General features: G+C 38.4%; 2 protein-coding genes across 3 annotated transcripts in view; both read left to right on the top strand.

Annotated features, from left to right (window-relative positions):
* The first annotated feature begins 2,696 nt into the window (after positions 1-2,696).
* On the top strand, positions 2,697-5,139 carry LOC143178932 (tubulin alpha-1 chain). Its single transcript, XM_076377875.1, has 3 exons — positions 2,697-2,836; positions 3,488-3,710; positions 3,952-5,139. Exons 1-3 carry the CDS (start codon positions 2,834-2,836, stop codon positions 5,076-5,078), a joined length of 1,353 nt encoding a protein of 450 aa, XP_076233990.1. The 5' UTR covers positions 2,697-2,833; the 3' UTR covers positions 5,079-5,139.
* Positions 5,140-6,202: 1,063 nt separating this feature from the next.
* Positions 6,203-26,213, top strand: part of LOC143178913 (uncharacterized) — a 133,107-nt gene continuing 113,096 nt past the window's right edge. For both annotated transcript variants that reach the window (XM_076377851.1, XM_076377856.1), the window contains exons 1-6: positions 6,203-6,495; positions 7,746-7,872; positions 7,954-8,083; positions 8,158-8,322; positions 8,402-8,603; positions 8,692-8,816. In XM_076377851.1, coding sequence (XP_076233966.1) covers positions 6,492-6,495; positions 7,746-7,872; positions 7,954-8,083; positions 8,158-8,322; positions 8,402-8,603; positions 8,692-8,816 — 753 coding nt within the window. In that variant the 5' untranslated portion in view covers positions 6,203-6,491. The remainder of the gene's footprint in view (positions 6,496-7,745; positions 7,873-7,953; positions 8,084-8,157; positions 8,323-8,401; positions 8,604-8,691; positions 8,817-26,213) is intronic.

The raw sequence follows: 26,213 nt of genomic DNA, 5'->3' as shown, positions 1-26,213 counted from the left end.
GAATTTCAATCTTAAGACAAACACGGCCTACGTGGACACGTCTCTACAGGATAGCGTTGAAAGGATTCACATTTGTTTGCAAGCATGCGTCTGTATACCGGAAGTGATACGTGGATGTGTGTGAGATGCACGCATAAACTTGACCTTTCAGTAATCCATACACCTGAGATACACGTATAATAAATAATATCGTATCTATTAAACGGATGATAAGAGCAATATTAAGCGCCACGTCAAGTTCCTTTTTGTAAATTATATGTGATTTATTTGTTCTCAGAAATACACGTTATAGGCACTCTATATGTTACTAAGCAACTATACGCAACTGGAGAACGTTTCTTCCATTAAAAAATACTCCTTGACCTGCTAATTCGCCTTTGTCCAATAATATACACCTCTGTTACAGGTATTCCTCCTCGGTGCATATTAGAAGCCTCATGTAGATACCTTGATGACTCAGGAAAGATACCTGTGTTACAAAAAATAGTGAAAAAACAGTCGGCCTACGTGAGATCGAAATAAGTATGATCGATTCTTTTTTAGTGCAACTTGTTCTGCTAGTTAAAGAACTGTTTAGAACAGAGGAGCATTGGATATCACAGGTCCAAGATCAATTTTTGATACATTAAAATAAATCAAAATTCCAGGATAAGTTGAATGTCAAATTAGAAATATGAAAAAAATCAATTTTTAGTTCATTGTCACTGTGCATATATTAATTTCAATATAAGGAGACTTGTTACTTCAAATAACTATATTCAGTGAAGGAGATCGCTGCAAGGACAATAAGGCGCGTGGTCGATCTGTTACATCATCGCTAATACTTAACACAAACAGTTGTGACAATATTGATTGTGTAATTAAAGATCAACTTTCATGATCATACTTAGAATTGAGTTTCCTGTAAAGTAGGTTTGCCTAAAGTAATTAATTGTATACCATTTGTGCTTAATCGCTCACAAAATATACTAATCTTATAAAAAATTATTAAAAACTTACGTTACTTTTTATAGGTAATTGGTTTATTTTATTTTAAGAGGCAGATAGAATCTGTTTCAAAAAATGGAGGACCCAAAACATACTTAATCGAAGCTTAAAATTTGTAAAAGTATTACAGTCTGAAATCACACGAATCTTTAGAGCTTTTTAACGAGTTGCCGAGGTCTGCATTGCAGAGGACATGCAGAGTTTGTATCTTGCTCAAGGAAGATCAATTAAGACGCGATCAATAAGTGTTCTTTTCGAAGGAGTAACACTATACAAAGCAGTGCTGCACTTCTCACAGTGGGACACGCAATTATTTGCATGCACATCGTTGCACAGATGAGTTATTTAAAGCTAGCAATAGGCTGTGCCCCACCCAGCACGTCTTCCTGAAGAACTTGCTCAGCGATTTACCGCTTTCCTTAGTGGAGATCCGATCGGCTGTGACCAATTTTAGAAAAAGTGAGCGGCTGAATGGTATTACGTGAGGTCTCTCACAGCAACTCTCATCCTTCTTTGGCACTTCTCCATTGCAAGAAGCCTTTGAATAATGCGAGGAAACGAAAGGAGGATGTATATCCGAAGATCGATCCATACAGTAGGTCGTTTTAGAAGTATTTTCTTATTTGAACGAATTTACGAGAAAAGGAGCAATTCGAATAGAAAAAAAGAGGGAGAACAATAAATGTTACTGTGCCGTGTATTTTCATAAAAATATCTATTCAATGATTTATACTAAAATTTGTAGTATATACCTATTTGTTTATTATTGCAAAAGCTTAACTATGTTCAGAAAGAGGACAATTTGCAGAGCTTACATCGTGTGAAAGATTTTTATATCTCTTTGCTTTGTACATCCACGCAACTTTCTCTCAGGTGCAATGAGAAACTCGGATGACAGAGATTTCACGACAAGCCTACTAAAAGAATGGTGAGAAAATTAACCGATGGCTTTAAAATAATTCTTAGAATTCATTACATTGAATCTCCTCAAAATTATTTACTAATTACATACAGTTTCATAAACAAATATTCGGTGAAATGTAACAATTGTTCTCCAGCAATGATACATATCTAATCGTCCAACAAGTAGTCTTCGAAACATATCTTAAAGCGAATTCAAATTTCCCGCTAAACTAGTACCTATTAATTCTGGAGCATGTCTGGCGATGAACGACCTATTCTACTTAGAATAATTAATTTCTTAAAAAGGTCACGGTCGCATACATAAAAAGAACATAATCTCTACTACTCCCTATTCATTTATACTAAGACTATCATTTCTCTCTGACATAATTGAAATATGTCAATTTAACTTCTGAAATATTCGAAAATTCATTGCAATGTTAAAGAATGACCGCCAGTTCGCGACCCGCTGCATTGCACGTAGGGCTTCACACCTTGAATTAATTATGACTGTCTCGCATCAATTCAGCACAATTGTTTTACTGTGAATCAATCACAACTGAGTCAACGAACAGATTACATTCCAATTTGCTCGACGTACTCAGAGGAAATTTCTAAAATCAATAAAATAAATGTCGCATGACAGATAAACGGTACTATATTTCGCCAGTAGGAAACATGCGTGGAAGGTGTCGCGACGTCCTGCGGTCAGCGGCCGACCAATCAGACGAGGGGATGAGCTCACCGTCAGCCAATAAGTGCGCGCCGAACGAGTCGATATTCGGGGGTATAAGACCCATGTTCCAGGCGTCCCTCGCGCATTAATCGTTTGGTGTTCGACCGATCGTGCTGCGTGGTTTGATAGCAATAGCTTCATCACTTGCTATAACTGTCGACCTACCCAGTTTCCACGAGAACGTAAAACACTACTACAGACTTCAAAATGGTAAGTGAATAATTTTGTTAAAACTTCGAGTACGTGAAGAACTCGTCGCGAAACGTTGACCTGTCGCGAGTAGAAAGTGTCACTCAAACCGGCCGGCCTCGCCCTTCTTTTTTTCTACTGTCTTTCATTTAGTGCCTCGATGCTTAAGTAATCGAATTGAATTCTATTAATTCTGTTTTTCGAGAACATGCATGGACTTGCACCAAAATACGAAATTTTGATACGTTTGACGTCTGTCAAGTGGGAGGAAGGTCCGCGTCTTTTCTTGTCGATGCGATGGAACTTTCGAACAGAGTTCTTGATGGCCTTAGTACACTTATAGTTTCAATTTTTTTATCAAAATTCGATATTTTTTAAACACGTTCGATGTCAAACACGCGATATCGCGGACTCAGTTGTCAGTGCTAAATGTCAGAGTGCACGGTTGCGAAGTGTCAGTGTTCGGCATATGGCGGCTGACCTGCTTCTTGGATCTGACAGCAAATTTGTTGAAGACAGTTTCTGTGACAAAAGTGTTTTGAATATAATTCATAGAGAAATTTTTATTTCATCGGTCATTCTATTTCTACCTTTACGGTGATTCCCTAGAAATTTGAGCCGTAGTTCATATATAATCGCAGCAGTGTTCATTGTACGTTTATCTTCTTCCAGCGTGAATGTATTTCAATCCACGTTGGTCAGGCTGGAGTCCAGATTGGTAATGCCTGTTGGGAATTGTATTGTCTTGAACATGGCATTCAACCCGACGGTCAGATGCCATCAGACAAGACTATTGGAGGAGGTGATGATAGTTTCAATACTTTCTTCAGTGAAACAGGTGCCGGAAAACATGTTCCCAGAGCTGTTTTCATCGACTTAGAGCCTACAGTAGTCGGTATGTATATGTTATATGTAATGTTACGTATAGACCAAGTGAACATATGCTCATTCTTCACCCACTTCAGGACAAAATCCAATTATGAATGTATAAAATCGACAAGTGAATGAAAGTATGCTCGTGCTACTCGAATTGTGCTGAAGGAAGAGGTGAATGAACATTCCTTCGCTTGGTTTAAACACACCATATCCTATGATCCTAAGCACAATTTTCTAACCATCTTGAATGCCTTTTCCAGACGAGGTTCGCACAGGCACATATCGTCAGCTCTTCCACCCAGAGCAGTTGATCACAGGCAAGGAAGATGCCGCGAACAACTACGCTCGCGGTCACTATACAATCGGCAAAGAGATTGTCGACCTTGTATTGGACCGTATCCGCAAACTCGCAGACCAATGCACAGGACTCCAGGGTTTCCTCATCTTCCACTCATTTGGAGGTGGCACTGGCTCTGGCTTCACATCTCTACTGATGGAACGTCTCTCTGTGGATTATGGAAAGAAGTCTAAACTCGAGTTCGCCATTTACCCAGCGCCCCAAGTCTCCACTGCTGTGGTCGAACCCTACAACTCTATCCTCACCACCCACACCACTCTAGAACACTCCGATTGTGCGTTTATGGTCGACAACGAGGCTATCTACGACATCTGTCGCCGCAACTTGGACATCGAGAGACCGACGTACACGAATCTGAACCGGCTGATTGGTCAAATCGTCTCCTCGATTACTGCTTCGCTTCGTTTCGACGGCGCTCTGAACGTGGACCTGACGGAGTTCCAGACCAACTTAGTACCTTACCCAAGGATTCATTTCCCTCTGGTGACCTATGCCCCAGTGATCTCCGCGGAGAAGGCTTACCACGAGCAGCTTTCTGTCGCGGAGATAACGAACGCCTGCTTCGAGCCAGCCAATCAGATGGTGAAGTGCGATCCTCGTCAAGGAAAGTACATGGCTTGCTGCATGCTGTACAGAGGAGATGTTGTGCCTAAGGACGTGAATGCAGCTATCGCGACTATCAAGACGAAGCGTACTATACAGTTCGTCGACTGGTGTCCCACTGGATTCAAAGTTGGTATTAATTACCAGCCACCCACTGTTGTGCCAGGCGGCGACCTCGCCAAGGTGCAGCGTGCCGTGTGTATGTTGTCGAATACCACTGCTATCGCCGAAGCGTGGGCCCGACTTGACCACAAGTTCGATTTGATGTATGCCAAGAGAGCGTTCGTTCACTGGTACGTTGGTGAAGGTATGGAGGAAGGTGAGTTCTCCGAGGCGCGCGAGGATCTTGCTGCCTTGGAGAAGGATTATGAGGAGGTTGGAATGGATTCCGCTGAAGGCGAAGGAGAGGGAGCTGAGGAATATTAAACTGAACCTCGCCACGGGTTTCCCATGACCAACGACATGAAATAAACAAGCGGATTTGCAATTGTTACTGACTTATGGTACCTTACCTGTCCTTTTATATTTTCCTCAATTATTTCTTTTTCCGCGGATTTTTTAACTCCTTCGATGCTGGTAGAATATATCTGCTTAGTGTGTCAAATATATTTTGAACGTCAGTTTTAGTATTGAAAGAGTTGGAAGATTCAATGGATATTTTTCGTTTCGATAAATTGTCTAATTTTTTTATTTCAATTATATAGATATTAATTTTGTTCGTAATTCTTTGGCCAATTTCGTTGATATCGATCATGATCAAGGGAAAGTAATCGTATGACTTTATTAGTATGTAGATCGTTCACTTTTAAAATTAACCATCGAGTAATATTCTTTTTAATTGATTTTTCTTGTAATAACTTTAAGGAACTGGCCAAGGACGTTGATTGCAAGTAACAGTACCTCCTGATACTGGTTTAAATACATATGGATAAGGATTGTGTAACTTCGATATCGCAAAAGAGACTCGTGGAAACTTAAGAACACGGAAATTTGTGGTTTTGCAGACGTTATCAATACCTGTTAATCAACAAACAGGTCGGCAAATCTTTTTATAGCATCTTCGTACATCGCATATAACTCAGAGTTTCCAGGGAATTCGACAATTGGACACGATAATAAAAGAGAACAAAGTCCCGTAAAATATGACTGGGAATACTTTCGAAGAGACAGCATACATACTGAGAAAAAAAAATTAGTGTCATAGTGAAAGACAGACGCGCTACTTTCGCAACATGCTTCAGCTTCCATGTGAATTTCGCATGTCGCGAAGCAACGCTTGTCAGCATTACATTTTCCAATTTATTTCAAATTTTCTTCATTTTACTCTTACTCTCGTTTCCTTCGAGCAGCTCGAATAACATTTCCACTGAGCGAACAGTTCGATCGAGATTCATTTTAAAAAAATAAGCGCGTCGCGTATGACGTGGTGCTCCAAGCGCAGCGGCTGCTCGTATCTAATAATTTGTCACAGCCATTTGCTTTCTCTTATTGCTGCTACAGGAATATCTCTTCTAATTCCGTTCTATCTCGGTTTTTAACACGCCAGTTCACTCCGCTCTGCCACCAATAACAAGAATAGATATCTTACTGAGAATCCGCCATGAGTCGTGGCTCGTTGCACTTGTCGCGCGGGCGCACGCGCAGTGAGGCAGTGCACGTCGGTGCATGTCGGTGTGCACGAAGCGGTGTGTGAGGCGGTATTTTGTTAACAAAAAAAAAAAAAGAAAAAAAAAAGAATTGGCGGACTCGTTGCGTTAAGAATTGTGCAAATGTTACCGCCGAGCGGCCAGCAGTGCGTCTAAATGGATCGTCCGTCTGTTCGGGCCTGAAACGAGTAATATGAGTGAGTGAAGGCGGTATCGAGGTTTTCAGTAACGTTTCCATCGAGGAAGAATGCAAAAAACCATTGCTCGACGCGATATCGCTGTCGATGCATCGGTGGCCGCGTAGCGTCGATGCATAACGAACGTCAGATGCAGCATGCTTGAGGAGCAGCTTTTGGTCGAAGTGGCTCCGAACAGGTGCATCGGTATCCTTGGCGTATCGATGTATTGTTTGCATAGCTACTTGCTGGTGCAAGAGGCTGCTTTGGACGTGTATGCAACGGAGCACAGCCCCTCCAGCTAGAGCTCTCGTTGCAACGTTCTTCGGTTTTCTCAATCACGTTTTTTTTCTCGCGCGTTGAATAATGTATCCGATGTGGGACCGTTTCGGGGAACGCTGACTTTATTTCATGACCACTTACGTTAAGAATGAGTGAGTATGACGATGGGATGAGGCGAATCACTTCGGAGCGACTTCGTGAAATGATGTACGCTTATCTCGCTACGCGAGCCGGAGTCTGTGTGAGACTCGTGCATTACTGATAAAAACGTACACATCTAATCGCTTGGCTGCACAAAATACGGTTGTACACAGTGTGTACATATTAATTGCTCTATTGTTGCATCTGCACGTGTAGTCGACGAATACAGGCGAAATAACGCGGAAAAACTGTATGTTGTGTTGCGAGCAACGCGATGGGATTGAGTAGTACTCTACGAGTTGGAAATTTGAGAAGTGGCTTGACTTGGCGGTGTAGATATTCTGAGTAGCATCATGCACGTAGGGAATAGTAAGTTTCGATTGTTAAGTGAATACGAGGGAAGAATTTTGATCGGGATAGAGGGGAAGAAAGAATTTTTCTGAGCAATGGTTTTGAGGTTATATTCTTATCTCTTTTGTTGTTCTTTTGTAACTTTAAATATAACCAGTGCGATTACCTTTGTTTGCTATTAGTAAGAAAGAACGACAAATAGATGGATTTGTATTCTCTTTTTTTTGAGTGTTTTTAGTGTCATAATGATGTTAAATGATGATTGAAATTGTTCAATAAGTTGTATGTACTTTGCAGTTGTATTTGAGAGATATTTCTTTATGTAATGTGTGTGTAAAAGTAGCTTTTCTTTATGTATCGGTTTTAATATCATTTTGACACTAGGATTTGAACAGAAGATGTATATGTTTAGTGATACGGAGGGAATTATGTTGGATGTTTTTAGCAACGTATAATGCAATTGAATTTATTTTTCATTTGAACTTTCTGTGTTATAGATCACTGCAAAGCCATGAAGATGAGCTTCTCCTTAACTTCGCTACAACCGCTGGGCCATGGCTTGGACAAGCATGGCCAAGCAGGGATAGCGATAGAAAGACCCTACAACAGTCTCACAAAGAAAAGGTTTGCTTCATACTTCATTTGCTTCATGTTAGTACACATTTTAATGAGTGTATAATATAAAATGTTCTTTTAACATTATAGGAAAGATCCAAAGCATCTTCACAATCAACGCTTATGGACAAATCGTGAGGACTGCAAAGATGATTTCTGGGCAGCAATACGATCTAATTATGATTATATTATGGATACTAATTTAATAGATAGTTGTAAGGTATGTATTTGATCTTAAATAATTGAACATAAAATATAAATGTTACACAAATAAGTGTTATTTCACGTTAACAGGAAGCTCATGGTGAATTAACATGGGATGAGACTGATGTATCCACACAATCATGGAGTTTAAAAGAAGTTAGTAATCAATTTTCAGAGCTATATTCATGGCTAAGGGTTCTTCAGGAATTGGTTTATTCCAAGGAAGAAAATTTATTAGATAAAAGTCTGCGTGCGGTACGTATTAATTACATTTATCGAGCGTATTTCAAAAAATTGCTTATGATTACGCATTAACATGTAACACGTATGTTAGGCTCACATGGAGGAGCTGCGACGTAGGGCATATAGAAGAAAATTATTTAATGAGCAAGCTACAAAGTTAGTGTCACGTGCCCCTGCTTTGAAAGATGAAGTAGCGTGGCGTGTTGACCATTTGAATGCAAAATGGGATTTAGTTGAACAAATTATGGCCCCAGTCGAGCGGCCGGTGTCCAATGAACAAGACATAACAGCAGGTAATTCGTTTTCAGCAATCCAACATTTCTAACTTAAATAATACCTTCCCAAATGAAGATTCCCTGAAGCAAATAATTTCCATTATAGATTTTGAGCATGAAGTCAAATGTTTGCGAAAATGGCTGCGTGAAATGGAGTCTCGTCTTCAACCTTTAAGTTTTCAAATAGACTGGACTTTAGCCGAACTTGAGGAGAAAGCAGTGGAGCATATGGTGAGTGAGACATAAAGCAACATCCTATTGTAGCTAGACAATTTATTTAAATGATATATTTATAGTATCTTGCACAAGTGGTTGTTTAAATATTAAAAGTTCTTAAATGAATTTTTTCAAACCAAAAATATCCGATATATTTAGTAAATATTTAATGAATCGTAATGAAAAAAATTAGTTATTGACTATTACATTCAATAAAAGATGAAATGAAAGTTTAGCTATGTAAAAGATGTGGTAAATCTATTTTGGGATTGATGTAAGAGTTATGAGGAAGTTAAAATAACTAGAATACGGATCGATACTATAAATATATACTTTCCGTTTCTAAAGCCGGATATGCCTCTTTATTGTTAACGGAAATAGCCGACAGCTGACACTTAAGCAGACGTACAGGATAAACGCTAGTAATAGTAAATAATTACCTCTGGGTATGCTTGAAATGCGCGTAACTGGTACAGATCTATCAAAGCAATTCAAGAAAGTGAATCAGACTCATTTTTAAAATGCAGTCTTGAAATAAATACCTGGCGATTTTCGTTGCGATTTCTTTTTGCAATGATGCAACTTCGTTGCAGGTCAGAGATAGTAGCGTAAGTTATACTTTCGTTGAAGCGAGGCGATGCAGCGTGCGTTCAGTTTCAGCACGATTGTCTTTCTACTCCTCGTACGATCAGGTGGGCGTCGAGAACTCGACTCGTTCGCGTTGGTTTTGTCTTTCTACTCGGGTATTCTGTCTTTTTCTGTTTCTCCTTTTCTCCCTCCTCAATTGCATCTCTCAACGTAAAATACATATGATACCCATAGGCAGTTACAGTCATGCCCATGATTATAGTACACTCTAGTCTTATGTAGCAGCCATTTTGGAGGCATATTCGGCTTTAAATTTTCATGTTTAGAAACTTAGTAGTAATTATTTTATGTGTTTTTATTTGTATACCTATGATTTTTATCTTTTACTATAACTGATATGTATATTGTATATTACACAATGATGGTATGTTATTGCACCAAATAGTAGTCTTAAACATTTGTATGAAAATAGGAAACTTTTTAATACATCATGCAGAGAATCAGACTATAAGATTACAGTACAGTTAGACATAAATCTTAATTTATGGCTAATATAAACAGGTGTAATTAATGAGAGACCAAATATATAAGAGAAATATTTATAAATAATTTGTAATGATAGAAGATTTCTTAGTAGATGTATACGTATACGTATTTAATTTTTTGTGTTAGTAGATTTTCCAATACGTGTACTTACTGCGTACACGACTATGTCATGTTAAATGTGGGCATAAAAACAATGCCGTTTTAGAAATTGTCCGATCGAACATAAACATAGACCCCACTGCTTTCATGAACAAAAACTTTATGACCCGAACGAAAGAAAGGTGATTTGCGTTCCGAATGACATTCAGTGGTGAACCACAGTGATGATAAGAGGTCCTGAGTCTGAGTTTTCAATTTGAAGTCAAGTTCGATGTTTCCATTTAGTTTCCTGTTTTTCATACATTCCTTGCAATTATAGTGACTGTATTTCATCTTGTTACACGTACTGTCAATTCATACAGTGAGTATTATTAATTCAAGTTATACATTGAAGTTTTAATCTTAAATTTGAATAGTTAAATAATAGAGAGATTCATTTAAAGATAGTATTTGTGATGATATTCAGTGCAAAATATTTTTTATTATATATATTATATTTTATTCAGTATTCGTTAGAAACATTTTGATATGAATTTCAATTTTAGTAATCTTATTACTTGTGTACATTTTGTAAAGAAGATTTCGAATGAAATTTTCAGTGAAAGCATAATTAATGAAATTCGTATCGTTTCTAGCGATCTCATTTCCTGAAACAAGTGATTTTGTTTTTAATTTCGCAATGTCAGGGTAATTATTTTCAAAGTTAATTAATGGTAATTAATGGGTTCAGTTATTTATACGATATATCTATACTATGTACTAATCTAGTGTATTTTTTTGTAAGCTAAAAATAACTCCTCTTTTCATTCTGACAAACGTTTCATAATTTTATTAATGGAAATAGGGAGAGAAAGTGTTTTAATACATTTTAAATTTATTTCAATTACTCAGTCGAAGTGCTTCTATATTTTTAGATATTCTTAGAATATCTAGTCAAAATTCTCGGAAATGAATTTAATCTTTGAAATAGATTTCTTTTGTACCTAGTTTACAGTATTTCTATTTTTTTTCGACGTAGTTAATTACTCAATAAATAATTTTCGAGTAAATTACTTTCCACAAATTAAACAGATAATCATTTTATATTTCTTATTAAGCAGCGCCACTTTCGCGTTTAATTTTCACGAGTTACATCGTTCTACCATTTAAATCGACGATCGATAAAAAGGAGCGGAAGCTCGGCCCGAATAAATTTAATTTTAGATCTCTAAGCTGGTGCGAATAAATTTGTTTATGTCTAGTTCGTTGCTCTCTAACAGGACCATATGGCACGCGTGTTTGTTTTAAGCAAATTCCGTGGAGTCGTACAGGAAATTCTGAAACTCGACTACTTACGTTGTTTCGAACATCGTGTAGTTTACGAACATTCTATAAGTTGATCTAAATTACTGTGTGCAAAGAAAAAGGAGATAGTGAAGGTTCAAACGTGCCTCAGTGATGTGGTCTGGGTTGTTTGGTTGCGCAATACTCTTCTTGTGGTGCCAAAGTGAAAAGTGTTAAAGAGCTTAATTGTTTAGTGATCTCAGATATAGTAGAGTTTTTCCCCATTTTCTCTGGTAGGTAATACGAAATTTCAAATAAAAATAAATAGTTTTCAATTACTCTTATTGAAATAGATATCTCATGAATTAAATTCTGAGATAAATAAAATTCAATTTAGTCATATTTTCGTTTTATTTAAATCACAGAAGGAACACTAACTTGCTATACAATAATCCTTCAAACAATTAATTATAAATTATCGAAGGGAACCTGTCGTTACTTCATTCATCAACCGTAGAAAGACTTACTTTGTTCAACACAATAATTACACATCTGAACATTTGCCACCACAATTCCTATCACCACTCACATTACCATCAATTTCGCAAATTTATTGTTCGAGTACAGTACAGTAAATCGACTAAAGATCTTTTTCATCACTATCACTGTTAAATGGTCAATCCATAATAGTAAGAATTCCCAACACATCGTTCATTCATTCTCTTATCGGCAGATTTATCATCACACCTATCACTGGTGCGCGATACTCAGATATTGAATCGCGGTACACGGTGATTAATTCCTCGTGAGCACAGTACTCTTGTTCAATGGAAAATAAAAGGACTGCTAATAAGGCCGCGCAAGCAGAACGGAATCGCTGCTAGTACAATGTTAGAAAGAAAGCAGCGACAGGGGTACAATAATGATATATGCACGGTTGCGCGTAATTTATTTTACGTCCTCCATCGTAGCACGTCAGTTGTATTACCGTTGTTCGATCCATAGAATTGCCAATGCGCTAATGAAGATTGATGGCGATACTCGTGTCGTTCAATGAAAGTACGCGGCATTTGACCCCCCTTTGACGAGGAAGAGGAATATGTCCTCGATGGGAACATATGTTAAAGCGATTCATTGATGTTTGCGCGTAATGAACGCTCTGTCGGGACTTGATTCTGGGTTGACATTAATGATCGCTTGAAGGGAGTGTTCTAAATGTTGGAACACGCGGTACGCGAAGTGTAAAGGTAATTAAGAGTGCAAATTGCGTTAATTACCAAGAGATGAAAAGCACGAGGGTTTTTGTGGTAGCAGATAGTATTTTAGTTGTCAGATTTGAATTCACTTTTTTAATGGGTACCTTCATGCACCCTTTGAAGGGAAGTCTTTTAGAATTGAATTAGTTCTGCGTTGGAAAATAATTTCTGCGAACAATTACTGATAATATAGAGAGATTAGTAGTGTGAATAGTAGTAATTATTTTTGTAGTTGAGAATATTTGAATTTTTGAGTAATATTTTCAATGAAAATTTATTTATTCCTCGCATTTCACTAATTAATCGTACTGTGTAATCGTTAATTAAGTGTGTCTGGTGTCTGTATACATCGATGAACACACTCTGCATAAATTTTCACCTGAGCAGCTCTGCTCAAGTTATAGTCATAATGTAACACTGTCTCAACTTCACTTCCTTACTGATTAGCATATTAAAAATCAGGCAGATGTTTTACTTCCGTGGTTTAATGATTTCACGGTGCATTTGTAAAATATACTCGGTTTTTGCTCGTAAACTAATGATTTCGTTCGTTTTCCTCGTGTTTTTGCAGGAATACGCATTTACAACAAAATATATAAGGAGAAAACATTGACTTTCTTTGAGATCGTTAGAATTGATCAGCGCACAAATTGAAATTTCTCGCAATTGATCTTTTAACCTTTCCCTGTGCTCGGTATAAATTACGATACATATCTTATCGAAGGTTCAATATTACGTTATTATTTACACACGACGCTGGAAGGTTTATGCAACGTGGAACACGAATACTCTTCGTTTTATTAAGCTCTCGATTATACGTCTGCATTCGAACGACGTGAAAGTGTCGTTATTAGTATACTCGATAGAACTGTGTCATAAATCGTTTTCGCTGTATCATAAATCGTCACGTGAAATTATTTGTTTCTACAGAATCGCGTGGAATAGTAATATTTATCACTATTATTCTCTCATGCATGCAGGGATTAAGCAAACTGAAAGTCACTACTAATTCACAAGCTCTCTTGTCATCCAGAGTTGAAGTTCATGGGACAATCGCTCTACTCAAACACTGAAACGAATCGAGAGAATTTATAGGTAAAATCAAAATAAATATATAGGTAAAATCTTTCCTTACAGAGATCGAGTTCTCTACTACTTCTGAAATATACGAGGTAATGAATTTACTTATAAACTGTTTCTACAAATAAAATATACTGACTATTGAAACTTCAAGTCATGGAAACGTTTCAGTGTTCTCATAACTGATTCTCACGTACATATTTTGATAAAGATTTTAGGCTTCTCTGCTTTCACACACTTCTCCAAATTTCAGTCGAAGGTTTCATTAATTCAAATCTTCAAAACTGTGAATTTGAAGAAAAAGGGTCACAGCAGAATAATGTGAATTCTTCACCCAATTGGATGCTCCAAATGGAGTGCCAATATGAATACACTTGTTTCAAGAATAGTCACGATGACTTAATTACCGTTTCGTAATGCAAGAACGTAAGGAGTCAGGGTGAGCATCGTCAGTAATCGATCCGTGTATTATTTTGCTCCAGTTGGTTTGGCTAGAAGAGCCTGCGCGAGAAAAATCACGGGACATAGCGAGTTATTGACACGTTGCAAGTCGATAGGATTATTTACTTTGCTATGCTGGTAGAATGTTAGGTAGCATTGATGCTTCAGCGGAGTCGCGCTGCAATCCAAAGGATTGAATTTCCATGCTATATTCATTCCATCGATATACAATCGTGTGACACTTGTGCTCGAGTTATTTGTATTTCCTTTACCCTGAAATTGATACGGAATAGTGTCGATGAAAAATGAATTGCGACATTGAAATCTATTCTAGTTGCACCTTCGAGCGGGTTCGAGGGTAAATTCGAAAAGTCTCTGTCAGATGTATGACTTCGTGTCCTTGTTAAGCTGTGTCCTTCGTACATTAGCTTCTATTAATATTAAGTTGGTATGATTGCTAATCTTGGGGATTCTTTGAGCTTCTTTTTGATATTAGGTTACAGGTTTATATAACTTTGTTTAGGATATTTACTGTGCAAGGTGTTTTGTTAATATTATAATTTTCATTGAATAGTTAAATTTGAGGTTCTGATAGATTTGAAGAAATATTTTATTATTCATTTTTAGTTCCTTGAAGATAGCAAGTATTGGATAATTTGCAATATAGAGCATTTTACTTGCTATCGAACCTCTCATCTCACTTTAGAGCCTATAAAAAGAATTAAGAAGGAAAGTTCCAACCTTTCTTCTATCAACACTTTCTCATCATTCAGAATCATTGAAAGTCTGCGTTGTGAAATATCCATCTCCCTCATTTTCTAACCCTAATTTAGAGCACGAAACTAGGTGAACCGTTAGTATCTCATTAGGACATTTCTAAATCCTGGATCTCGATCTTCTCCAGTCTTTCCAGGTTTCCTGCAATATTCACTTTTTTCTAGATACAACTCTTTCCTGGTCTCTTTCAATTTTTCACATCTCTAGCAAAATACCTTCTTAAACATCAAAATATCCAGAAAATTCTAAGGCTCAGAAAAAGAACATTTTCTTCTCACTAATTAACACATTCGAGTCCAATGGCCCACCTATTGAATCAAGAGATAGCTCTCCTCATTATCCAAGCACAACATGTGAGCCATTTTTGTGCTGAAAAGACTGTTACTGGCTGCTGAAGACAGTCTTCACAAAATACACTGCTCGCGAACATGTTAAGTCATACATAGGTGCTCCAATTTCAGTAAAAATCACAATAGCTTGCATCCTCTAAGACACACAAGTAACAAAAATACCAAAAGTGACATAATTCTAAATATAAGAAATCATATGTCTGATGAGAAACACAGAAAGTTGTCATGGAGAGCAAGAATGGCTATCGATGATCAAAATAGAGGTATCCATAGAACAAGGGGACTCGAATGAAAGATTTCGATCCCCATCAACCTGCTCTTACCCACTCCAGTTTCCCCAGGCTATGAGACGATCGGGATGCGTTACGAGCAACGGTAGTTGTTGCTACATCTGGAGCAAGTCACGTCTAATTGTTTACCGAGAACCGGTGAAGTGTCCGCAGGGTGAAGGATACCAACGTTGGGTACCGCTACCTCGGGAGCAAGGGAATCGTCTCTGCTTCCAGCTACTGGGTCACTATCACCGAAACCTGCCTGCTCACCGATTTAACCAGTTCCAACGCTTCACGCGCGTCATGCACGTATGCGTTTAATTAACCCTTCGCGGTGCCATTTATCCTTCCTGCTTCGTGCGCGGCCGATCTACATCGATTCTCAAAGTCCCACTGCTGAATGTTCCCTCTTCTTATCGCGATCGTTCTAGATGGCTTTAAGGCCGTGCCTCGGGGAAAAGTCGTGGCAAAACTTCTTTCGTCGCTTCGCCAGACCGTGTCCTGCCCGTTTATAGATCTTAACGACCCTGCGATCTGCTGGCTCGTGGCTGGCATTTTTCTGATGCGGAGAAGGATCTTGGAAGTCTAGCTGGGATTTTTGGTTTCACCCTTGCGCGGTTATTTGTAATATTTTAGCTATTTGGAATTTGTGAATATTTTTTGAGGAGTTGGGAATATTTTTAATAGCAGTTGTAGGAAGAAGGTTCCGATTTCAGAGGTAATTTTGAGATGGTGGCTTTTTACTTGATGCAGGGTCATTTTGACCCAGAGTAGAATTTTTGATGGTAATTAGTTTTGGGGAGGAATTTTATGTGAAAATACATTTTGAACATTCTATGTACATTTTACTCCTTTTCCATTTTCTAACACACTTGATACACGAGATAAGTGTATTTTATACATGGTTCTTACAAATTTTATTACAGTTTTTAGAGCTTAATTACAGTAAACATACATGGAATGTAAAAAATGTGAAACCAGACTCTGTAATCCAAGTCTCGAGTCCCATATAACTATTTACCCTAATTACTGTACACGTATCTAATTGAACAGAACGCATAAATAATAATCTCAGACATATTAATCGTACATTAGAGTTGGTATATTCCAATTTTCTCGAATTTGTCACACTTACTTTATGAATCGAAGCGTTACTTATAGACATCGCGTGGCAAGAAAATTTTCATGCACTATTAGAAGAATCGGAAAAAGGTATTAATGTTACTGCCTGTTTTTGCCAGAGGGATTATTCAAGCGTTCGTTTTTCCACGACGAGATATCTATCGCGTTACGTTTTCGCCGAACGTAAGATTGGAATGGTGATTTTTCTCGTTCAGCGTGATTTCACTGTTAGGAACGTCGGTTTCTTGATTTACGTTGCGTACGTTCGCTTTTAGAATCGCGTCTCCACGACTAAGAACGATCCTTGTATCGCGCACGCAATTTCACCGCGGGACAGTCGCGATTGGTCGGGGTTCGTAATTAATAGACGCGTGCATCACGTGGCTTAATTGATCACCGCGCATTTTCATACACATTATTATACAAATTTCTCGTCCCGCTGTACCTCGGCAAGTGAAATTCGCTGCTACGATCTACGCTGGATCGATATTTCTTGCGTCCCGTAACGATCTACCGCGCCTTATAAAAAGTCACTCGATATTCCAACTATCTCGCAACTTTCCAAACGAAATTAACTTCTTACGATCAATTTTACGCGGTGCCGCGCGAATTAAGTCGGAACAAATGCTCCAATACGAGGAATGTGTTCAATCCTGCCTTTTTATTTATTACGCTGTAGTTCTAATGCTTTTAGATATTACTTTTAAGCATTGAATACTCGTTTCAGGCTGTCATCAGTCGCTGAATGTGCTTTCTGTTAATGTAGGAATATTTAAAGCAGAAGTGTGACTAATTGCTCTGGTAAGAATTTATTGCGTTAAATTGAATGAATTTGTATAGAAATGAAAGTTTGCAAGACGTTGAAATTCGCAATTAGGTGTAGTATTGATAGTTCCACGCTTAGTTATTTGATGACTTTGAAATTTGAGTACTTAAATACAGCAATGAAAATGTGGAAATTAAAAACTTTGAAAATTTGAATATTTGAAAATTTGAAAGTTTGAAAATTTGAATATTTGAATATTTGAATATTTGAAAATTTGAAAATTTGAATATTTGAAAATTTGAATATTTGAAAATTTGAATATTTGAAAATTTGAAAATTTGAAAATTTGAATATTTGAAAATTTGAAAATTTGAAAATTTGAAAATTTGAATATTTGAAAATATGAACTATTGAAAATTTGTTAATACATCATATTATATAATACTGGAACCAGGTCAGTTGAGGATTAAGTAATTAAGGTAAAAGTTGGACACAGTCTCTCATCTTTTATGTCATTGATTCCCTTTAATCGCAAATGTAGGTCTTCCAATTCATTGACCCTTTCTTCGAGATATTCCTCAAAAATAACGGCATTTTATGCGTCCGTAATGTTGGGTGCTACGTCGGGGTCACCAGTGATCGTCCATGAGATAAATCCGATACGTTCGATAGCATAGGCTCCATTCAATCAACCTCCTCAATAAAACATCATATCACGTATTTAAAATATTCGAAGAAACTTCTCTCTGACATGGTCCAGAAAAGGTACACATAGAAAGCTCAGTCAATACCTAATTCAAACTTCTTCAAAGCTGAACTTTGTTACCAAATTAAAGTCTCCAGGTGTTCCTGCAACTTTCTCAGAGCAACGCGTAACGAGGGTGAAATTGAAAGCGAAGTGAGCAAACTGATCGAGCGCAGAGGTATTTGACGAGCTCTCAACGAGCTGCCAGTTAGCATCCTCGCTTCCAAATTAGTTCTTCTCATCCATTACGTGTCAGATCGGTAATTTGCTCCAGGAAATCGAAAGCTTGCTCACTTTTTAACGCCAGGTTCGTCATCGACTCCGTGGCAAGCGGGAAGCCGCGGGGTCAGAGTTTAATTGAGTTCACCGCGCTGTCGTTGATCAATGTCTACGAACGCGTGAAGCTACTGGGAATAATGGCCAGGTTATATAATGTCACGTTAAAATAATCATCAAGCATCGACAGTAACGGTAGTCGAGAGCTACTCGTTCGATGTTTCTCCTCTCGTTCGATACGGGAAGAATGGGTCGCGTGCTGCGAGCATTGTTCGTTGCACGATAACCCATTGTGTTGCAATGCTTGAGATTTAGACAAGCTATCGACCTTTTCGATTTTAAACACGCTTCGTGGTCCTACAGCGCTGCAGGGTACGAATGTTTAAAAGGTTACTGGAGATCGTTGCCAATCGAAACAATCAAGTGTCGATTTTTTTCGGCCATTTATCGAAGAACAGAGAAATCTCTTGATTCAATTCTATTCGAAACGAGCCTCGAAAGGAATTCATCAAGATCCAGAGTGTAATTTCAATTTGGAAAATATTCGAGGAAAAATTATCTTTTGCAGAAGCTTGAGCTGTGTAACCCTCTAGAGATTTTATATTGATCTGAATTGATAGAAATTAGGAAAAAACATCTCGGTTCGTACCTGGATCCAGTTGGTCACCTCAACGCTAATTGTTAAAAGTGTGAAGGACCGATACCCCGCTGTTTTACTTGGAACCTCTGTCGACCATAAATCCGAGCGATTCGAATCGATGTGTCGGGAGGCTGCACGACAGAATCGTTACATCCCAGTCGCTAATCAACCGGGTCACCGACGAGGAGAACACCTAGAGCTTACTATCTCGGCGCGGCAGTGAATGACAATGTAGATCGTGGAAAGTCACGAGTCACGACTCCCAACTTTCCCCCTGTATTCGTGTGTCCCGCTACCACGAAGGGGAAATGCATTTTGAATTCAGCATTTCATTGTTAGACAAGGTTCGAGTGAAAGCGTGACGAAACTGGTATCTAATGAAGTATAATGCTCGCCCCGCTGGTGACCATACTTTTATGTACATTGTATCGATGGAAACCTACGCCCACGTAGCGGTCGTTCGTGTTATTAGCAGCGGCAGGGGCGAGGGGGATGCTTCCCCCTCTGTACCCCCTCGCGTCTAAATTATACGCCAGGTTCGTTTGGTCATTGCCATAATCGGCAGCTGATGCGCGTACGCGACGTTTGGTCTGCAGGTTAATGTTTACGTAAAGTTGTTGCATAGGCGATACGGTCGTTGGGCAACAGTTCGTCGAGGATGGAATTTATTGTTTGACTGGCTGTCGGCTGGGAAGCATGGTCAGTTATTATTCATCGCTCTGAGGAAACTCTTGCCTCGATTTTATTGTTCCTGCGTTTGTTAAAGAGATCTGTGATTGCAAAGCTGAGTCCACATCAGGGAACAGTTTGTGATCGCTGTTTGCAAATCATGTTTGCAAACTTTTTATCGTTCTCATGCAGGGTCCAAACTGTTGGCGAACAGCTTGCGAATTGTATTCGCCTGAGTTCGTTTTAATGATAACTAAAAGAGAGTTTAATAGTTCGAGATTTTTATTCAAAGAACACTTACTCAATTGTTTATTAACTTTATTGAAGTGTTTTAAAGGCTATCATGCTCCAGATTTTTACACTCCTTCACATGAAGTATCGCAATAACATATTGCTTCACAAATATTTCTCGTCTCACTTTCCATCTCTCTTTGATCGTTTACTCCTTGGGCACACCTCTCGCGTGTTAATCGTAAGCCCATAAGCAACGTTAGATTCGCTTGATGAATAACCCTGTTGCCTAATCAAATCTTGCGACAGGGAAAGGTATCGTAAAATTACATCAGTGGCATCATCAATTTCTCACTTATCATCTCGTGACAGGCTGCAGTCTGATCTGACGGATCCTAAAGGACCGTCCCACTATGTGTTTTCGTGAGAGCGTTGCTTTTCCATCGATTCTCTTTCGACACGATTCACAGTGAACCGAAATGGTTGTTTGACCACGAAAGGAGGTCAATTTTTACTACTTCCAATTACCTAAATTTTGGTGTTCTTAAGGTTTTAAATTCTTCAGGATTTTTATTGGGAATCTATGTGAAATCTGCAGGCTACGTGAGGAACACACAAAGTGTTTAGTCACCCTTTTTTGAAGTTAAATAATGCAGTTCTTCTAGAATAGAAGATTCAGAATTCTTCTGAATAATCCAGGAGAATTGTATCGTTAAAATACTGACTTGCTCTCAACCATTCCCACAGTTTTCAATTGAAATATGTTTTCCCTCAGTCAGACAATCGCTTGAGTGAATCGAGCGACTCTAGGAACCTCCCTCGTTGAACGATCGACCGTTTCGCCTCGCCTGAATCGAATCTCGATCTAAATTCTAAACAATGCCAGCCGTCGATCCGCCGACAAAGGGTTACAGATGGAAACGCACCGATTGAACCTCTGAATTCATCAGCATTATGAAAGGACATTATTCGTCGTTGTCTTAACAGCGGAGTGAAAGTCGAGTCAGGTACCTCTGACGGAGGCAGTTGAGAGATAAGTGTGACTCATGAGGGGAACAATGGTCGGTGGAGAGGAATTTGTTGAAGAGCCAGTCCCGCATGTAAGACCAATTGAAACAATTTGAGCTATAATAAACGGTGCTGCGAACAGTGTACTGGCTGCTGTTCGGAGACACTGCTCGCTTCCTGTACAAGTTACATTATTATAATGCAGCCTCCGCTCTCTCCGTGATACAGACCTCTCCTTCGGGGCACTGAGCTCGAGGAAAATCGCGGCTGACGGTTGCTCGTCGGTAGCTGAAGGTCTTGATTATAATATGAAAGGATCTGATCAGTTTGAATGATTGTAGATTGTGATCTGCGTGAAGTGGGATTTGGTATCTTTCTTCAGATTCTTGTTTATGGAGCTGAAGGGTTTAGTTGATTTCTGGAGAAATAGAACCTAGGATCTTTATTTAGATTCTTTAGTTTTTGAATTAGGATTTTTGTATTAATCTGAAATTTAAGTGTTCAGTCTTTTTGATTGGACTGATTTTAATTCGTAATTCGAATGGAGTAGAGTTTAGAATTCTTCGAAGTCTTTAGTTCTTGGATTAGATTTCTCCTCTTAATTTAGAATTTTGTTAAAGTAGATAGCGTCCTTCTTTCTCGATTACTCTCACTGGAATATTCATATTTTCCATCGATACTTTTTGTATTTGAAATTTATATCGATGATCTGCTCTAATACCTCAAACAGGTCTGCCTCTAATCCACTTTCCCTAAAAATCCTTCCGTCGAGTATAGTAGCTAAGCAAACGTAGGCGAGAGGAGAAATCATCAAACGAAGTAAACTGTACGGTACTTGCGTAAACACCAGCCAGCTCAATTGTACTCACCACTGAAAAGTGGAAAAATCGAAGTTATACTGTGTGCTCAGACAAATGTGAAATGTTATTCCAGTCGTAGAACAGTAGGTCATAGAGAGTTACTTCGTTGCGGAAAGAATAGAAGCTCCTTCGGAAGATAGGAAACATAAGAATGAAATGTGGGATGCGGAAAGGGAAAGAGGGAGAACGTTTTGCTTTCTATTGTGTTTTTCGATCGTATGCTGGAATCACATTCACAGATGAGGCGGCGGATTGAAATTGAAGACTGTAGGCAATTTTCAAATTTTCGAATATTCAAATTTTCAAACATTCAAATATTCAAATTTTCAAATATTCGAATTTAAAAAAAATCAAATATTCAAATTTTCAAATATTCGAATTTTAAATTTATGAATAATTGAATGCTTCAATTTCTGAATATTCGAATTCTCAAAAATATTAATATACTCAAATTCGTGAAAAATCCGCTAATGACTGATGCTCATTCGATCCTTTAAAAAGAAACTCTGCAACCTTCGCGGAAACCATAATGCCTTAAACGGTTTATTTTCTAATTTCACATCGTTCAAACAAGACCATTGCCTGTTGCGTAAGAATAGTTTCAAGATCGCGATCTCGCTTCCCACTGCTCGCTAATTAATCAACGACAGAGCGTTAATTGCACGGCTGGAATTAGCTTTGCGTTAAAGGAAACACGGGGACCATGCTGAGCATTGTCTCTACGTTTGTTCCTGCCTCGAGCAAGTTCAGCTCGATATTTGACGGGGACGTGTCCATCGGAACGCTTTTCTGTTCCTGTGCATGCCTTTCACTGAATCAACGTCGACGAACGAACGATGGTCGACAAAGGGGACCAAAAAACAATGGGTTTTTTCATTTCGATAGATTGCTTGCTGGTCGATTAAAATTATCGTCGAGGCAGTTAACTTTATAACCGCGATCGACTTCCAAGGTGTTTGGTTGCTGGAATATTTTACCGTGCCATTAAGGTTACAGTTAATCTGGAATTCAGAATCGGCCCGAAACATGCAGTGGATAATCATCTGCTGGTTAATTAGTTCCCTATCCAGGAGGAAAGAACTGCTTATGAATTGCAAATTTCATTATTACGTAGGAAACATGAGCGTGAATGAAAGCGTGAAATTTGGCGATGTTGAACGAGTTAAAAGCGAGGAAAATCACTTCCTATATTCTTCACTTCATTGAGACTTTCAGGAGTCCAAATGATTGACTGCAATTTTTTTTGAAGATTTTAATTTTACTGCTGAAACTTCTTTCATAGACCAAAATATTGATCTGTATTATCAGTAGACTCTATTATTATAGGAAGACTATAGATCTTCATGCATTTATGGGAAATTCAGGATACAGAAAAATACGGAATCTAATGTAATATGCGATAATGTGCAAAATAATGAAAGTTAAATATACCTATTTTATGATATTACAAGAATAGGAATTGGCAGTGCAATAATAAGATCATAAAACTGTGCATGATTGCTGAATAACTTCAACACATTTCTGAGATCAGCATGTCCAATTTATGTCTGCTCGAGAATTCAATATCTCCCTATTACCTTTAATTAGGAGTATTGAAATTAACCTTCAGTAGACCGCTTCAGCTTTAAGTCTTCCATTAAACCGGTTAATCAAGGTCTTACTGTACCAATACATGAACCAGTGCATTCGACATCAGTATTATCAGCGATTTACTCCTCCACGATCGTAACTTCCCTTACTCCATCTGTACACCTTCATCACCATTTCTCAAATTACCTCCGACAAGAAGCGCGAAGAACGTGCCCTTCAAATTTCTCATCGCTTCCATCAGCGATCCCGAACGCAAAAAGGCACACATTTCCTTGTACCGTTCTTCATAATCTTATCCCACCGTGAAGATTGAAAAAACCAATTCCTGGCGCACATTCACCGACCAGTAGCGGGATTCTGCCAATTTCTACCGAGAATTCTCGTTGTCGATAGCGAGCTCCATCGACAGTTATCGATAAATGTGATTCCACTACACGAATGCATCGTTATATGCTGTTGAAACTCTCGCTACCTTAGCGATAATCGTCGATAGTGTACCGATACTCGTAAGAATATAAACACCTTACTGTTACGTTATTACTTTTGTACAACAGCTCGAAGTCGAGTTACATTTAACTTCAAACCACTTGAGTCCAAGTAACTCGACTTGTGCGAGCAGAAACTTGACATCGAGCCAGTTGAACCCAAGTGTCTCGAATTCAAGTAACTCAACTAATCCAACCGAGGATTTACTGACAATTGTCGGTAGAAATGAAGAGAATCCCGCTACAGGGCAGAAGTTCTGCGGTAACCCAATACTCCAGCACGCTCCAGCAGTGTCCAGCACCTGGAGAGCCAGCTTGGCTGAACCGAGGAAAATTACCGTCGCCTCTCTGGTCGACCTCGACCGAAACGAAACAAAGCACCAGCCGAAAGAACGCTCGACCGTGCCACCCGCACGGTTACTACGCGAGCTCGTGTGCACACACGTGCACGAACCTATCACACACGTATCGCGAACCTGTGCCAGTTGAGCAGGAAAGAGCCTGGGGGAGTTAGGACCTGAGCGTCTCGGTCTCGCCGCATCCGTGACTCTCGTGAAAGTGACTAGGACGACAAGGATAAGGAGAGTTTTGATGCAAATGTCGTTAAGCACCGTTTACATGGAAATCTTGTCTGGGAGTCATCGATCATCGTGGCCTAGCGTTAGGAGGAAGGATCATCAAGGAAGACGCTTAGGTTTTCGGTTTCAATGGGTCTTGGGTGGTTTGAATGGCTTGGCTAGATGAATTTGTTGGTGGTCCTTTCTGAGGGCGTTTTCAGAGGTTCTCAGAGAATTCAGGTTGCTCTGCAAGGTTTACTTTATTTTATGGAGAGTTGAATATTTTAATGTTTTTGAGAATATTCGAAAATTGAAGCATTTAAGTAGTCACTAATTTGGAAATTTAAAATTTTTGCAGTTGAGACTTGGATATTTGACAAATGGAGTATATATTTGATTTTTTCAAAATTCGAATATTTAAAAGTTTGAATATTTAAATATTTGAATAACTGTCAATTTGAATATTTGAAAATTTGAAAATTTGAAAACTGAGAAATTCGAATTCTTGAACATTTAAAAGTTTGAGTATTTGAATATTTGAAAATTTGAGAATTTAAATATTTGAATATTTAAAAATTTGAAAATGCTAGGGAACGAGCCTCACAAACATCTCTTCCGCGTTTCCTTACGTTTTCCTCAGCGTTGCATATCTGAATGTTAACCAGTTGCTCGACCACTATGGTCGAGTTTTGAGCGTTGGATAACAGCGTCCGCTGTTGGCATAATCGTGCACATGTCGGCGACTGCTTTGATGAAATTGGGAAAATTGTTCGACGTGATTTTTGTTCCGGGGCATGCGTCGCCGTGACACCTGGCTCTGTAAGACGATTTTTTAGACAGACGCGGAAGAGAAAGGTATTTTCAGCAGCTGGAGGAAGCGGATGGTTGGAAAGGACCAGGATTATTATAATCGAGCACGTATCGCGTAGCTTTGCGCGAAGGATAGTGTTACATAAATGAGCTTTTCTCTTTCTGTGTCTCGTTTGTGATCTCGGTGGTCGCGATATTAGATCCAGTCATTTGTGATTTTATGTTATCGTTTATTGTGATAATTAGATGAGAGTTTCTTTAGGCTTTTACGGGCAACGTTCATGAGTCATAAATATCGGTTATGGGGATTCAGCCTGAGCTTGTTCCTCTCCAAGGTTTTTCTTCTCCTGTAACTCGTTTCTTGATTTATTTCTTTTCCTTGCTGGAAATAAATTTCCTATTTTTTAAGATAGATAATAAGGAAATCATTTTTTGTTAATATTCACACGTCTATTTATTTAGCTAAATTTATTTTCAGGATATTGTTACATGATATCTCCTGAATAATATACAGTTTATTATTTATATATGCTGCAGTATTATTCTGTTCATAGGACACGAATAAAGGGACGAAAAAATCGATGTTACAGCAACCTTGTAGCGTCAATATGTAATTATTTCGTAACACGTTCAAGGCCGGATACACCGAGCTTTGCATCGCTCTGTAATTATAACTGTCTTACTTAATTAGAGCAGTTTTTATTGCTCAAAAAACAGCCGACAAACGGTATCAAGTAGGAAACCTCGAATTAACATCTCCATGTAAAAACGATAGCTTCCAGTTCTTTTTCATCGCAGGATAAAATTGATTTTTGTAAAAGAGGTCATCGTGATGAATAAGTAGATAGTTTTATTCGGAAAATTTGGTTCTTATTATAAACTAACAGTGCAGGTTCATTTTTAACAAAATTCAAAGTACAAATAGGACGAAAGATTTGAAAAATGAGGGTAATTTCATTTGATTGAAAATTATTATTCTCA

This window comes from Calliopsis andreniformis, chromosome 1, assembly GCF_051401765.1.
Source record: "Calliopsis andreniformis isolate RMS-2024a chromosome 1, iyCalAndr_principal, whole genome shotgun sequence".
NCBI classification, from domain to species: Eukaryota; Metazoa; Arthropoda; class Insecta; order Hymenoptera; family Andrenidae; genus Calliopsis; species Calliopsis andreniformis.
The sequence above is the reverse complement of the archived record's forward strand: the minus strand, read 5'-3'. Positions and strand labels throughout refer to the sequence as shown.